The 13,579-nt window shown below is 48.6% G+C and overlaps 7 protein-coding genes across 7 annotated transcripts; 3 read left to right on the top strand and 4 right to left on the bottom strand.

Annotated features, from left to right (window-relative positions):
* Positions 1-1,222: 1,222 nt before the first annotated feature.
* Positions 1,223-1,951, top strand: EJ05DRAFT_501677 (kinase-like protein; the record flags this gene model as incomplete). The annotated part of the gene is made up of 1 exon (XM_033747140.1): positions 1,223-1,951. The coding sequence occupies one exon, from the start codon at positions 1,223-1,225 to the stop codon at positions 1,949-1,951; it is 729 nt and encodes a 242-aa protein (XP_033599594.1).
* A 2,225-nt stretch (positions 1,952-4,176) lies between these two features.
* EJ05DRAFT_56829 (uncharacterized protein) lies at positions 4,177-4,630 on the bottom strand. Its single transcript, XM_033749762.1, has one exon. The coding sequence runs from the start codon at positions 4,519-4,521 to the stop codon at positions 4,291-4,293; it is 231 nt and encodes a 76-aa protein (XP_033599593.1). The 5' UTR covers positions 4,522-4,630; the 3' UTR covers positions 4,177-4,290.
* A 402-nt stretch (positions 4,631-5,032) lies between these two features.
* EJ05DRAFT_477360 (uncharacterized protein) lies at positions 5,033-6,780 on the bottom strand. Its single transcript, XM_033744234.1, has one exon. The coding sequence runs from the start codon at positions 6,347-6,349 to the stop codon at positions 5,315-5,317; it is 1,035 nt and encodes a 344-aa protein (XP_033599592.1). The 5' UTR covers positions 6,350-6,780; the 3' UTR covers positions 5,033-5,314.
* A 376-nt stretch (positions 6,781-7,156) lies between these two features.
* EJ05DRAFT_493529 (FCF1 small subunit) lies at positions 7,157-7,899 on the top strand (the record flags this gene model as incomplete). The annotated part of the gene is made up of 4 exons (XM_033746128.1): positions 7,157-7,192; positions 7,245-7,279; positions 7,335-7,400; positions 7,455-7,899. The coding sequence occupies 4 exons, from the start codon at positions 7,157-7,159 to the stop codon at positions 7,897-7,899; spliced, it is 582 nt and encodes a 193-aa protein (XP_033599591.1).
* A 1,508-nt stretch (positions 7,900-9,407) lies between these two features.
* Positions 9,408-10,487, bottom strand: EJ05DRAFT_487118 (alpha/beta-hydrolase; the record flags this gene model as incomplete). The annotated part of the gene is made up of 1 exon (XM_033745591.1): positions 9,408-10,487. The coding sequence occupies one exon, from the start codon at positions 10,485-10,487 to the stop codon at positions 9,408-9,410; it is 1,080 nt and encodes a 359-aa protein (XP_033599590.1).
* Positions 10,488-10,854: 367 nt separating this feature from the next.
* On the top strand, positions 10,855-11,885 carry EJ05DRAFT_477359 (DUF924-domain-containing protein). The gene has a single exon (XM_033744233.1). The coding sequence runs from the start codon at positions 11,141-11,143 to the stop codon at positions 11,714-11,716; it is 576 nt and encodes a 191-aa protein (XP_033599589.1). The 5' UTR covers positions 10,855-11,140; the 3' UTR covers positions 11,717-11,885.
* Positions 11,886-12,345: 460 nt separating this feature from the next.
* On the bottom strand, positions 12,346-13,554 carry EJ05DRAFT_511873 (uncharacterized protein). The gene has a single exon (XM_033748279.1). The coding sequence runs from the start codon at positions 13,108-13,110 to the stop codon at positions 12,559-12,561; it is 552 nt and encodes a 183-aa protein (XP_033599588.1). The 5' UTR covers positions 13,111-13,554; the 3' UTR covers positions 12,346-12,558.
* Positions 13,555-13,579: the final 25 nt, after the last annotated feature.

Below are 13,579 nucleotides of genomic sequence, written 5' to 3'. Positions count from 1 at the left end.
AATTCGTGATTCAACTTGCGTAAGAAAGCTGGAAAAGTTGGAGCCAGACGTCTATTTGAGGACTTCACTCACGCAACAGACCTAGATTACCTGGATCCAGACGCCACTTCAAGGATTCACGTCAGTCAGGAACACCAGAAGTGTGAGAGTCATACGCACATTTGAGACTCCCTTGGGTCTGAAAGACTTCTAACGCGAGAGGGTGGGTCAATGCCCATTAGAAGGTCTGTTGCATCGCTGCTTGCTACTAAGATGAACAGGACGTAATCACAGAAGATGTGGAAGGAACTACTCTCGTTGTTGTTGCAGGAAAGTTCTATGAGTGAGGGACATGGCTTCCTAAAGGGGACTAGTGTCCCCACGGTTAAATAGTCTTCTTCTGAGTCTCTCTGACTTAGTTCTCTACACACTTTTACAATACACTTTGAATGCCTCAATTACTTCATTCAAACTTCCTCGAATAGGTTATGAGCCCGGCTCTTCACTGTAATAAGCCCTTCAGAACCTCATTTTCCTCCTTATATTGATGAAAACTCTCTACTTTGATGGAAGCAAGCCTCACCTCTGCCTCATCAAGATTTTACTTCATTCACACTTCCTCGAATAGTTGTAACACTAGTAGTTAGCGTTGTATACTTGAACCGTCTCTTACAGACTCAATTTCTACTCAATACAACAATTTCTTAGAACAGAAAGAAAGATACAGTCACAGATAGCGTGAGTGGCGTGGCACCGGTGTGCCCGTGGAATGGAATGGATGTCGACACAGCGCTGAAGTGGTACTTTCACATCACGTCTTCGACGCACGTACCACAGAGTGGATCATCTGCCATGGATTCTCTTTGTTTGCTTGGTATGATATTCATTAGTGACAAAGTAAAATATAGCTAGTATCTATACGTGTATCTTTGTATAGATATCTATATAAAGATAACAAATACCGAGTATAAGAGGTATTATAATACTTCTTGTTATTGAGATGATATTATAGGTCCCTAAACTATGTAATATTAATAGAGCACAATTTATGTTACCAACGCTACAAAGGTCAAATGGTATCCAATCCACGCTAACTAGATCTGTAGACGTAAGTCGGCATCAACGAATTTTGCCGACGTCGTTTCCTCTTTGTAGTACATCTTCATATACTACACACGCCGGATAACCGACAGGCTTGCAGAGGCTCAGTCCTTGTTTCTCCTTATACTGGCGACTTTTATCCATGGCATCAAGAATTGTTGTTGAGCTACCTCCAGGTATAACATGTGAAGATCTGATCGGAGGAGGTACCTCTGGATTGGCCGCCTTGATACCTGGCACCGAAACAGTGATTAAGTTCTATCATGGCGACTCCGACGACAACGAGCGGTGCAAATTGGAGGCCGCGATTTACGAACACCTCAGCCAATCGAAGATAGAGAGGCCACCCTCGCTTCTGACATACCAAGGCAAGAGTAAATGTGGCAAAGGAATACTTCTTAAATACGCAAGGAACAACTCAATGCGGCGCTTTCTCAGCGTACCCGAGAATTCCGTATCCCATACTACTATATTACGCTGGATCGAGCAGACTACACTTGCACTGTGTTTCCTCCATCAGAATCATGTCGCTCATGGAGATGTCACTTGTGATAATCTCTTCTTGGACGAAGAATACAACGTGCACCTTGGGGACTTCACAAGTGCGACCTGGCCTCTGACAGATGAGCGGAAAACCGAAGACATGTTCGAGTTGGGACTTGCGTTTTACGAAATGTCAACCGGAATCCGACTCTATCATGGGCTGTTTCTGAATCCAGATGAGAAGATGGAGAAGATTAAGCACAATGGACTACCTGATCTGTCAAGGATAGAACCGAAGAATGTCGCGGATCTAATTGCCAATTGCCTTCAGTTACATCACAAGGACGCGGAAGAGATACTGAGCAGCGTGAGGCATATGTCTCCCTGATTCATGTTGCTGCCTCGACATGCATGAGTCACACTTCCGTAGGTAGTATCCTTACTTCTCAGCTTAGCAAACACGAGCTGAGCTCAGCAACCCAAAGCAAGAAAGTATGTGCTATCAGCCTTGTTGATGATGCTTTACATCGAGAGTATGAATGTTGACTATTGATTCTTGGCTAGTCCGTGTCAGCATTATTCCGCAAGATACTCAGAGAAGCTATTACCACATCCCCAGCAGGTTCCATGAATAGAGCTGGATCCGAGGCACCACGGAATTCTCTCGCCTGGATCGCACGGAACAATATGCACCTTCAGCTTCGTATGGTTTGCGTCCGACCTCTTGCACTCACGGTATTTTACCATGTGCTCATAGTATTTGCACATATCAAGATAGTATGGGACTGAGATGTTGCTGAGAAGGACCCTGAGAGGAGGTGCACCATGCAATGTGCCTGAATAACGAGGAGTTTATATATGTCTGGGTCTGCCTTATAGCGACTTCCGACAGGCGTAGAGAAACCGCGTACTGTTAGGATTCTGTCACTGTAGGTCATTCTTCATAATCAGAGACAAACAGCGAACGAATCACGTCTTTATCTTCAGAGACAAGCAGCCAGTAATGATAAGCAGGCAATTACTCCTTTCCACCTGTTTGGATCTTCGCAAGCTTGCCATGGAGGGATCTAGCACCAACGCATGTCAGTCCTATGGCTGTCCTAAGATCTACATGTCTCAGTGCGTACCGATGGGATTTGTAGTCTCAGCCCTATGAGCACTGTTGCATGAGGTTTGACCGATTATCGCCCAAGGGCAAAATACCAGACCTCCTAGACAGGTTTGCATACCAACGACCACGACCTTGGTCTTGGTTTCACGTAGAACTAAGATACCAAGAACGCTGGAGGGATATGAAGACGAGTACGTCGTTCCAAATCATGATCTGCTACATCTGTCAATCACATGGAGAGGCAGAGCCCGATCGAGTCTGACAACTGTTTGAGGTGATTCCACTCGCAGCAGAACTCGAGCCTCAAAGCTCTCACGGAATGGATCGCGATCTCGGAGCCACTACTAGCAGATACAGAGCTTTAAGACCACCGAGCAGTGGCATGACTACGTGTCCTATGGAATATGGTGTCTCAACCTAGCTCTTCTTCTGGCTATGGCTCGTACTATGCCACGTTCGATCAAAACTTCAGGTCAATCCACAACAAAATACTACCCAAGGCGGTCAAAACCATCAGTCGAACCATCCAGACTATACTCAAGGCAGTTCAGCGTATGCACAGCAGTATGAGTATACATGATGGACCCAGCAGCCACAAGTCTATAGCTACAGTCACTTTGCTGGTTCAGACAAAGACCAGCCTTCACATAACGCTTGAAGGTATACAGCTGCCCAAACGCAGACTTACGCATTGACTTTCTAAGACAATACTCATGGCCAACCCAACAAGCCATGTTTCTGGCGGTCAGCATTCTGCTTCCTCAAACGTTCCAGCCCACATACTGTTGGGATATGCTCAGACTAGTAGCTACCCACAGTACTCGACAGTCCCTGATGCGCAGGGTCTAGCAGAAGCCTAATATATCCCTATGGTGAGCATTGATAAGGTCTAACAGGGAGTCCTCCTCCGACCATGGTTGTGAAACGTATGTACACAAGCTTTGTCAAGAGAACCACAAACCCGACCTGTATATCTACTTGCATATGCTTCGGAACTTATCATGGATTCCGAACGACATGAGAATTGGTCCCGTACGTGGACCCGGAATAATCACCCATGGTCGTAGGCAAAGTCAGGGAAGGCTTCTGATCCCGAAATCGAGCGCGATAGCAGCAAAAATCAGAGCACAAGGGCCAACTACAAATTTCATATAGGAGCTATCTATATAGCTAGTACGTCTAGAATGGAGAAAATTGCTCGTACGGTCTTACCACTAGAATCTTCCCACCCGCCACCCGACACGAACTATCAACACTGTGCCCAGGAAACGAAGGACAAAGGGTGAAGCCATTAGGCTGGCAATTCTGCGTGAAACAATATGGGAAAAAGCCATGTGATGAGAAGATCCTACACGAGGTAGTCTAACAAACAGTGGCACAGAGAACATAGTCCTGCCTCGAGAAGCTTCGACTGCCCACTAGATATCATGAGAGCTTTGCCTCTTTGGCAAGGCTATCATATGGCATCACAACGACTGTTCAATAGTGCTTCCTCCATATAATTACTGTAGCAAACATACTACTTTACTACTCATACGTTAGCATAGAAAGCAGGAACTCGCCAACATGTACCATGGGAACGAATGCCGGACTTGACAACCTCGCCTCCGTCGACTCTAGGATAGACTGGAGAGACGAGGAAATTGCCAGTATGTTTCCTTTAGCAATTCTAAAACCACGAGCAGGGAATTCAGGCAAGCAGTATCAGCACGACGACTGACGAAGGAGACCAAGCCGAACCTAGTGTCAGACCCAGATACAACTCTCCATGAACAAAGGTACACCAATGAATCCTTGAGCATAACACTGTTCGCAGCACACAAAACTCCGCAGAACCATGCCATCATGCTACATTTACCTGCCACCACAGTTCATCGAAAAGCTCAGCATGGGTTGTACTACCATGGCTCGTTCGATGGATAGTCGTCGCAGACTCACTTGCGTCATGGCCGTTATCTCTCTCCCGTGTCGGGGCATGGAATTCTGCACCAAATTCCCATTTTAAACATCGATAAATGAGCCGTGACTGTCTGGTGGTCTGATCCCTACTCTATCGCATCCAATTCATGGACATCCACAGTGCGCGATTTTCAGGGGGGGGCAAAGGACCGATAGGATAGTAATAATGAGGGCATTGAACCAAGATATAGTAATGGCATGCTTTGAAGTTGTATGTGTGTCTGCGGATGGACCCGATGCATTGAACGGTCCCGACGGAATGGCTGCAGTACCACCAAACACGACTCCGCAGTTCCGCTCCCGAACATTTCATATTTCACATTTCACATTACACAGGTCAAGATCATTCAACTGAGACGCAACATTCAATCACGACATAGCGCAGGACGAAAACGTTAAATGCCCCAGTGCGTTGACGGGCGATGCAGTATTGCAAGACTAGAATTACAACAGCATGAAAAGGGCGTCGTGCCCACTACTGCGATACAAATCGCAAAGAAATCTCCTGCCCGGACCAAGCCTGAAATCGGCCATATAACGCCAGTTGATGATCCAAATATGTTGCGCTCGATGTGAGTGCATGCTGGCTAATCTGCTCAATGATACATTAATTGAGACATGTGTCCGCCAGTATTCACAAGATACGCTAACTCTAGCATAGTAACCTCGTAGTAAAATCGTTTAATGTCTTTCGCGCGGTCCGCTGCCATGATTTTCGAACAGATCTTCCAAGTATGCACTCGGCGCTCGGCCCTCTGGAGCCACCGACAGATTGAGGCTGCTGGTGCTTGGGCGTCCAGCGTACACTGAGCGGCTGCGATCACCAGTGTTGACCACACTGCTACGGGAAAAGCTATCGAAGTCTCGGCCACGAGCTGCACGGGGATAACCATCGCGACTAGGAAGTGCTGGAGATCCCGGTGGCGACGGACCAGTGCTGCGAGCACGATTATAACCAGCAGCTGAAGGATTAAGAGATAGCGAACTGGGACCTTGACCGAGATTGGCAGAGCTCCCTGTGGGGGTAGAGTTTCCTGGGGCGTAATAACCTGCTGGAAGGTACGAGGAAGAGCGATTCTGCGATTGATGGCCCGGACCTGCAGTTGGGGAGAAGAAGAGGGACGATGTGGCTCGCTTGCCATTGGAAATGTTTGAGGGCGCGGCACTGAGATGTTTCTTGGCAAGCACGTTTGGCTTATCGAGAGTCAAAGTCGAGCTGGCTGCAACCCCGGAATAAACACCACCGCTTGGTCCACGCAGATTGATCTTCTCGCCCGGATAGTTCACGGCAGCAGCACGTTTGGCCGAGCGATGAAGAGACCAAGCGACTGCACCACGCCATGCTAGTATACAGGCACCAAGGAAGCCAAGCGCAGCACCGACACAAATGAAAACGGTCCCTTCAGGCAAGGAGGACTTTTGCATGTACGGTGCATCAGCAGTGTATGGAACTCCTACCGTGGGGTTCAGTGCCCCAGCGATCGTAGGAAGACCTGTCAAATGAAAAGCACCCGTGTCTGCCGGAGATGGAGGCTGCGATGTAGGCTCGGCTGAAGAGGACGGCGGCTGCGTTGACTCCGGAGCGGCAGTCGACTCTGCGCGTCCAGTGGCATTTGGCACAGTGTTCAGGTCTGGCAGATCATCTTGTGCATGTGTAACTGTCGCGAGAAGAGGGATGAAGGCGAGAGTGTATAGGACAGAGGCGAGTGTCTTCATGTTGAGTATGTGGGCCTATTGACGGGCGGCTAGCGAGCGGCCTGAGAGGTGACAAGGACGAGGCTTAATGGATAGGGTGGCTACGGGGCGCAAGTCTGCGCAATCGTAATAGGTGAAAGACGTAATGATGGCTAGATAACGAGAGTATGCTGAAACGAGTGTGTACAGAGGAGGTGAAGTCGAAATGCTGAGGGGAGGATGCGAGATGCGACTCCTGATGGAGATGACTTTTCGCGTGGCGCGCCGTCTGGGGCGTTAGCGGCAGGGCTTGGGGCAGCAAACAGAAGGCCGTGAGCCGAAGCTTGCTCACTAGAATAAATCGCAGCCTTGCGCCCAAATGAAGTCGAGATTGAGGATGAGATAGAGGATATGGCGAATGTTGAAGTCGACAAGACACGACAGGATGCAGAAGTGTTGTGCTTGCTCAGCCCTGGACAGCTTGTTGGTCACGGCAGGCAAGGGCAATAATCAATTATCATGAGGCAGGGGCCAGCGGACAAGACAGCGAGGCAGGGGCTGGGTGCGTGGCCACAGTCAGCTGCCCGAAGTAGTAATCAGCTAGCTTGATACGGCGCCGGAGCTGCGGCTACTTATTGATTAACCAATAACAAATGACGTACAGGGTCTGGTCCCTGCTGCCTTGTTGTCCTACGGCCTTGCTGCCTTACTGCCCTGTCTCCTTGGTGCCTGAGGCTCAAACGTCTCATCAGTGCCGATCCTCCGACCTGCCGCCCGCGTCCGAAAATTTATGGCTATCTTATCGTGTATTGATCTGTCAAGCTTCAATTTCACATCCACACGTCAGCTATGGGTGTCGCTAAACGTACGCGCAAGTTTGCCCAGGTCAGTATTACTCGCTCAGCTACTCTCTGGAACTACTACTAACCTTTGACAGACCAAGCGCATTATTGGCCAGCGGGACATCCGACTGTAAATTGCATAAGCTCTGCGCGCAACTTCGGCCTGCTTCGCTAACACTAACCAGTAAGAAGAATCAACTCACCGGCGCTGATGCCTCAAAGAAAAAGGACGATGAACTTGTGCGAGAGATGTGAGGTCCAATGTAAAGTCACAGCGTGAACAAACACTGACCACTGGACTGTAGACCTCAAGCTCCAACTTCGCTCTTCTTCCAAGCCAATACCGCCCTTCAGCCTCCGTACTCAATCCTAGTCGATACCAACTTTCTCTCACATACCGTTCGCGGAAAGCTCGATCTTCTCCAATCTCTGATGGACTGTTTATATGCGTCTGTCACACCCATCATCACCGATTGTGTCATGGCTGAATTGGAGAAACTGGGGACCAAATATCGAATTGCGCTCAGGATTGCCAGAGACGAGCGATGGGAGCGATTGCATTGCAGCCACAAAGGAACATACGCCGACGACTGCATCGTCGACCGGATTCTGAAGCACAGAGTCTACCTGGTTGCTACAAACGATCGAGATCTGAAGAGGAGAATACGCAAAATTCCGGGTGTCCCGATCATAAGCGTAGCGAAAGGAAAGTACGTCGTTGAAAGACTACCCGACGCTCCCGAGAAATAATCTTGTCTGCGCAACTTTTGGATACTGCATTGTACGGCGCTTCGGCATAGGGTTACTGGCGGAGTTTGGCAGGAAAATTCGAAATTTACGAGATACACCATAGAGTTATGTTATCATCAATGCCTCAACGACAGTCTTGCCATCTGATCTGGACTTAAACTGGAACACTTAGGAGGAGGCGCACACGTCAACAGCAGGTGTACGCAACTACCCGAGGCACCCTAGAGATGAAAATGTCTCTAGCGAGCACTAGTGATGTCGGTATAGATACAAAGGAGATAGGAGAAACTGATGTTATATTCGCCTCAAACGAAATACGGGCCGTCATCATTCTTCGGTTCAATGAAAGTTGGAGCTGTATCTAGTCACGTGATAGTGTGGGCTGATGGAAACATTGAAAGTGTCTGATAGCAGACTTGCTTCTTAGCTTGATTAAACTGCATTAGGCATCTGGTCATGATGAGGCAGTGGTATTTGATAGACTGGTAGAGGCAACGTGGACCATGGACGACCTCAATATCCCAGGCCACAATCTAAAGGATGACTACAAGTGGTTGACCAGGAATTCTCACTACTCTCTAAGTCAAATCCGCATTATCGACAGAATCCTGCTTGCGATATGCAGCGCCTATAGGAATACGTGACAATCTACTGAGCAATGTAGGGCTAAGGTTGTCTATGCATCCTATACCTCGATACGTTGGTATCACGACGCCGCATTCTTTCTTCATCTAGACCCTCAACGCAGGTCGTCTCAGGCTTTAGACAGAAGCCAAAAAGATCTAAGTGACTCGAGAGCAGTTGCTCCTGTCTACTTATTCGCCCGTTTCAGCGTACGGCTTGTTCAGCTGGTTGACAAGATGTTGAATTATGACTGCTTCAGGCTGTTACGTGTCAATTCCAAGGCCTTTTCACATCTTTGACATGCACTAGCGTCATGAGTGGACTGTTGGCTTGAGCCATATAGGTCGCATGTTCTTATAAGACGTAGTAGAGTTCAGGACTAGGATAGGTCGATCCAGAGGTGCAGAGGCTGATCAGACCATGTTTTTCTGCGTGTATCCTATCACTATATCTTTCCCCTATTTTTCCCTATTTCCTTGCTTAGCTTGACTGATGCTCTCCTGTTGACATATCATCAGTACGTTCACTCCAGTCTAGCTAAAGGTCTCTGTTTCACTCCTCCATACTAAATTTCAAAAAACGCTTCAACCCTCCTGAACAAGCTCGTGACATTCTCACCATCATCCACGCCCTCGATGTCACGAGATCTTCAGTGTAACTACATTTGCGTCGAATCTTTGGCGGCTGAGGGAGAATAGGACGAATGTGAGGCTATTCATGGGTGTACGGAGTAAGAATATTCTCGGGTGCGTGAGTGGATATGATAGAGTATCTGTCTCGCGGCGAGCAGTGACGAAATTAAGCCATGCTCTGTAGGTGCCCTTGTAGATAGTCTTTATGGTATCTTTCGGTATCGTATGAAACAAACGTAGCTCAAGACATGTTCAAAATTCTACGTATTCACTAACAAACTTTTGAGCATCGACATAGGCCAGGTCGATATCATTCGTGGGCGCTGGGAAGAAACCATGTGGGAGATCCGGAATCCCATAGAATCCAACATCGTTCTCTGCTATCCTCGTCATTTTCGACGCAAACCTAACTTGCCGAAAGTAATGTCTCTCCGTGGCTCCTGCACACATCCACATTGGTGTCACTGTCTTGAACGGATGTCGAATAGTCGACATATACGGGTGCTCTGGCGGAAACGTCTCTGTAGGAAGCTCGCGTAAACTCCACTGTATCAATGCGTCCGGAATGAGATCTTTGTCGGTGTTTGGCCTTTCGAATGTGTCGACCATGTCTACCCATGGAGACCAGAGAAGTGCTGCTGCAGGAGATGGGAGGTTTGCAGCAGGGGTCTCTACGATGTATCTGAGTAGTGTAATAGCAAGGTGACCTCCAGCAGAGTCTCCAGACACCATGATTCGACGCGGGTCAACGTTCAGATCTTCCAAGAGATAGCGGTACGCAGTGACCGAGTCTTGAAGCGCAGCTGGGAATTTACCACCTGGTTCATTGGCCAGTCGATAATCCAGCGCGAAGACCGGAGCATTGCCAAAGTTCTTGCTGAGCCTATTACAGCCTGTTCCTGCATCGGCTATTCGGGCGCTCCCAAGTAGGAATGCACCTCCGTGGATGTGGAGGACTACAAGTTTTTGAAGATCTGCTGCGCTGGGTACATCGGGATACCAGACAGCTCCAATGTTGGTGGGTACAATGGCTGGATCCTGGGACAATATGCCGGGATACTCGGATGAGGGCTTGATCGTTACGAATCTATTACCCTCTCTACCTGGCGCGAGAGTCCGATGCACTTTCACCTCCACGACACCTGCGTCGTGTAAGTACCAATTGAACGCCTTTACGATGATAGCTTTTGTGTAGCCATATCGACTGTGTTGACGGAACGATGGTATGATGTAGAGGATCATCAGTAGTGGAAGACGGACTAATTTGTCGGCAATGAAGATAAGTGTATAGAGCCCCTTCATAGGTTGCTTTGTAAAGGTTCCGGGCACCATTCTTTCTGCTGATTGAATCAACGACTACGGTCTACCCATTACTGGTCAATTCATTGACCGCATACTCATCGTAACGTTGCAGAAACTATTCTGAGCAGTAAGGATGAACTTACCGATGTAGGAAAGGATTAAAATCAAAGGTCACAGGGAGCAAACGTAGTTTGTGCTGGGAGATGAATTCATGGACATGTACACAGAGCTGGCCTTGGGTTTCCACCAAGTTCCACCTTTTAGCTCAGCCTAGCTTAGTTGGTGCATCCATCGAATATACTTCGCCATACTTTGATAAGCGTGCTTGCATATATAGTACAGACAGACGAGTGGAGAGACCTAATTTAGTGCAGTTAAACGAGCTCGCACTCGCAATCTAAACCATTCAGCTGACAAAGACTTGTATCGCAATGGGTCAACATACTTAATGTAGTACGTAAAGGATTATACGGAACTTCTTTCGAGGCCACGCTGACATGTGGAGCTGAAAGTTGGACATCGCATCTTGGCAGAGGAATGAACGAATGAACCATCTATTTCATCAATCTACGCCCCAACTCCAATCCTCCTAGGTCCATATAAAAAGAATACACGTAAAGCTGTCCACAGACCTGACCCACCTATATCGAAATCTTGCTCAGAGCGTCATCAAGCTGTCTCTCATGGAACCCGAAGTCAAGCACGTCGTGGACTTTTGGTTCAACCGCCCTCCCATGGAATGGCTGATAGCGCCCAAAGGACTCGACGAGCAAATAAAAGCGCAATTCAGCGACCTCGTATTGAAAGCCCGCGACGGCAAGCTGGATCACTGGGCCGCAGAGCCCGAGTCAAGTCTCGCACTCGTCGTCCTGCTCGACCAATTCTCACGAAACCTGTTCCGTGGCTCACCAGATGCATTCAGCGCCGACGGGAAAGCACTAGACGTAGCCACGAGAGCAATCGCGCAGGACTTCGACAAGAAGGTTACCGTCATCCAGGCCTCTGCGTTCTACATGCCGTTCATGCACCAGGAGAGTGCTGTCACGCTGACTGCGGCCCGCTGCTTGTTTGAGGCTTTGAAGGCTAGGTGCGGGAGTGAGGAGGAGCATAAGTGGGTGGATATGGGGGTTCCTGCTTCGAAGGCGCATATGCAGCAGATTCAGCAGTTTGGAAGATATCCCACGCGAAATGCACTGCTAGGTCGAACGAATACCGCCGCAGAAGAGGACTTCTTGAGAGAGCACAAGTCGTCTATCTGACGCGGCCTGCGAAGTCAGGACAGATATTCGGCTCGAGTTCGAAATTGGGGTTAAACCTTGCAGAGTTTGGATCGCACGCATCATGTGTCATCGTAATAGCCAAGTCTAATCGCAGGAGTTAAATCTAGAATACTACAGGAACAAGCAATTATCGTGTCAAGACTACTGCAAAGACGTCTCAAACACTAACATCATGCGGCATGCCATATACGTAATGCTATACACGACTCATTGCTAATAGCTCGAGCCTTACTACTAAAATTACCCTGTAAGTCGAAGCAGAAATTGCTCTTGTATACTGCACTCTGTATAGTACTGTCGAAGTCGTACGTGGTATACGTGGAAGTGTCTCAGATGCTAGCCATAGGGCACGTCAAGCCTTTTCGAGATGGTGGGCTGTATATTCTTGGGGAGTAGAAATTATCTGTAGATACTTCGTCAACAGACCGTTTAGATTACCGTTCAAGATCTAAACACACGCAACAGCAGATTAGATTATCAAGAACAGATGGAGTAGCACGACTTCTGGCCCTCGGACTCGGTTTTGAGTGGTCCAGTGTGTATACGCCCCTGGAAACTGGATTATTAGGCATTTCGATCGGTCTGGAAACCCAAATAAAGTCTATAAGCATGCTCATACTAACTGCTCTCACCGTATACTGAAAGAGACACCGAAAAAAAGAAACCACGAATACACAAGAAAAGAAACGAACAATCAACAAACTCCAACTCTTGCCATCCGCACCCTCACATCAAAAGCACCCCCTCATATATCCGCTCCAACAGACCCGTGTCCATCCGCATCACTCGATGCATGCTTTCACCTGTCAGTCTTCGTTCCTCTAGCTTCTGTGTAAAGCAGTCATAGTCGACCTCCTCGAGATACATGTAGCCGGTCTCGCCATCTTCGTGGCCGGTCCGACAAGGTCATCGTCACGCCTTGCCCTCTTCTTGCGCCCAGAACATGCCGTGGGCCTTGCTGGAGCCTTCTTAGCTTGCTGCAACCTTGTATTGGAAGACGGCCTGTCGTGCGTCTCAGTATCTCTTGCCACCTTTGTTGCCTCTTTGCTGATGAGACCGCTGCGTACGGGTTTATTAGGCTTTTGTGTCTGGGCTGGGGGCGGGAGGCTGTTGCCGGCTGCGTTGCTACCTTCTGCGCCCTCCATGCCAATATGATGCTCGTCTACAGTCCTGTGCGGTTCTTCGTTTTCCTCCCTGTGAGCAACTTCGTTCGCTGATGGGTTGTTCTGTGTCGTGTTGTCCTGATCAAGGGGAATTTGCTCCTCTGGCTGCGTCCTCGGAGTGTTGTTTCGTGGCTGTTGCGGGAACTCCTTACAGCTGGAGCATACATGTACAGAGTTTACAGTTCGACCTAGATTTTTCGGATCCAGCATGTTTTTGAGGCAGGAATAGCTGCCCGCTGGACATTGAGGCTTGGCGTAGTCTTGTAAGCTCAACTCCTCGACGCCACGCGTCAGTCCAGGACTCTCTGGAGACAAGTAGATTTTGACAGAAGAGTTTTTATTATCCTTAAAGTACAAGTTGTAAACAGTTCCGGCGCTTCCATTGTTATTTTGCGGACAGTCCAGCGGGAAATTCGAGATGACCGGGAGCTGACCGGTCCTGAGCGGATTGTCGTTTGCTTGCGGCTGCGGGATACCGTTCTGGTCCCTGTCTTCTCCTTGTTCTCCGCCATCAGAAAGCTGGGCTGTCCCGGGCGTTAATTGCGACTGCTCATCTGGGGATGTGGCGTGTGAGATCGAAGTACATCCTTCTTGCGGGTTGGGTGGAGTTCCATAGGTGAAGTCATACGGAACCCCAGGTCCAGGACTTTGGGGCTCTTGGTTCCCGGGCGAGAAAATT

Source organism: Pseudovirgaria hyperparasitica (assembly GCF_010093815.1).
Source record: "Pseudovirgaria hyperparasitica strain CBS 121739 unplaced genomic scaffold EJ05scaffold_10, whole genome shotgun sequence".
In the NCBI taxonomy this organism is placed as follows: Eukaryota; Fungi; Ascomycota; class Dothideomycetes; order Acrospermales; family Acrospermaceae; genus Pseudovirgaria; species Pseudovirgaria hyperparasitica.
Note: the sequence above shows the minus strand (reverse complement) of the source record. Positions and strands in the feature narration are given on the sequence as shown.

Bases quoted from the DNA above. Each gene is read 5' to 3' on its own strand.
- EJ05DRAFT_477359 (XM_033744233.1), top strand. From the start codon at position 11,141: ATGGAACCCGAAGTCAAGCACGTCGTGGACTTTTGGTTCAACCGCCCT.
- EJ05DRAFT_56829 (XM_033749762.1), bottom strand. From the start codon at position 4,521: ATGATGGCATGGTTCTGCGGAGTTTTGTGTGCTGCGAACAGTGTTATG.
- EJ05DRAFT_511873 (XM_033748279.1), bottom strand. From the start codon at position 13,110: ATGCTGGATCCGAAAAATCTAGGTCGAACTGTAAACTCTGTACATGTA.
- EJ05DRAFT_477360 (XM_033744234.1), bottom strand. From the start codon at position 6,349: ATGAAGACACTCGCCTCTGTCCTATACACTCTCGCCTTCATCCCTCTT.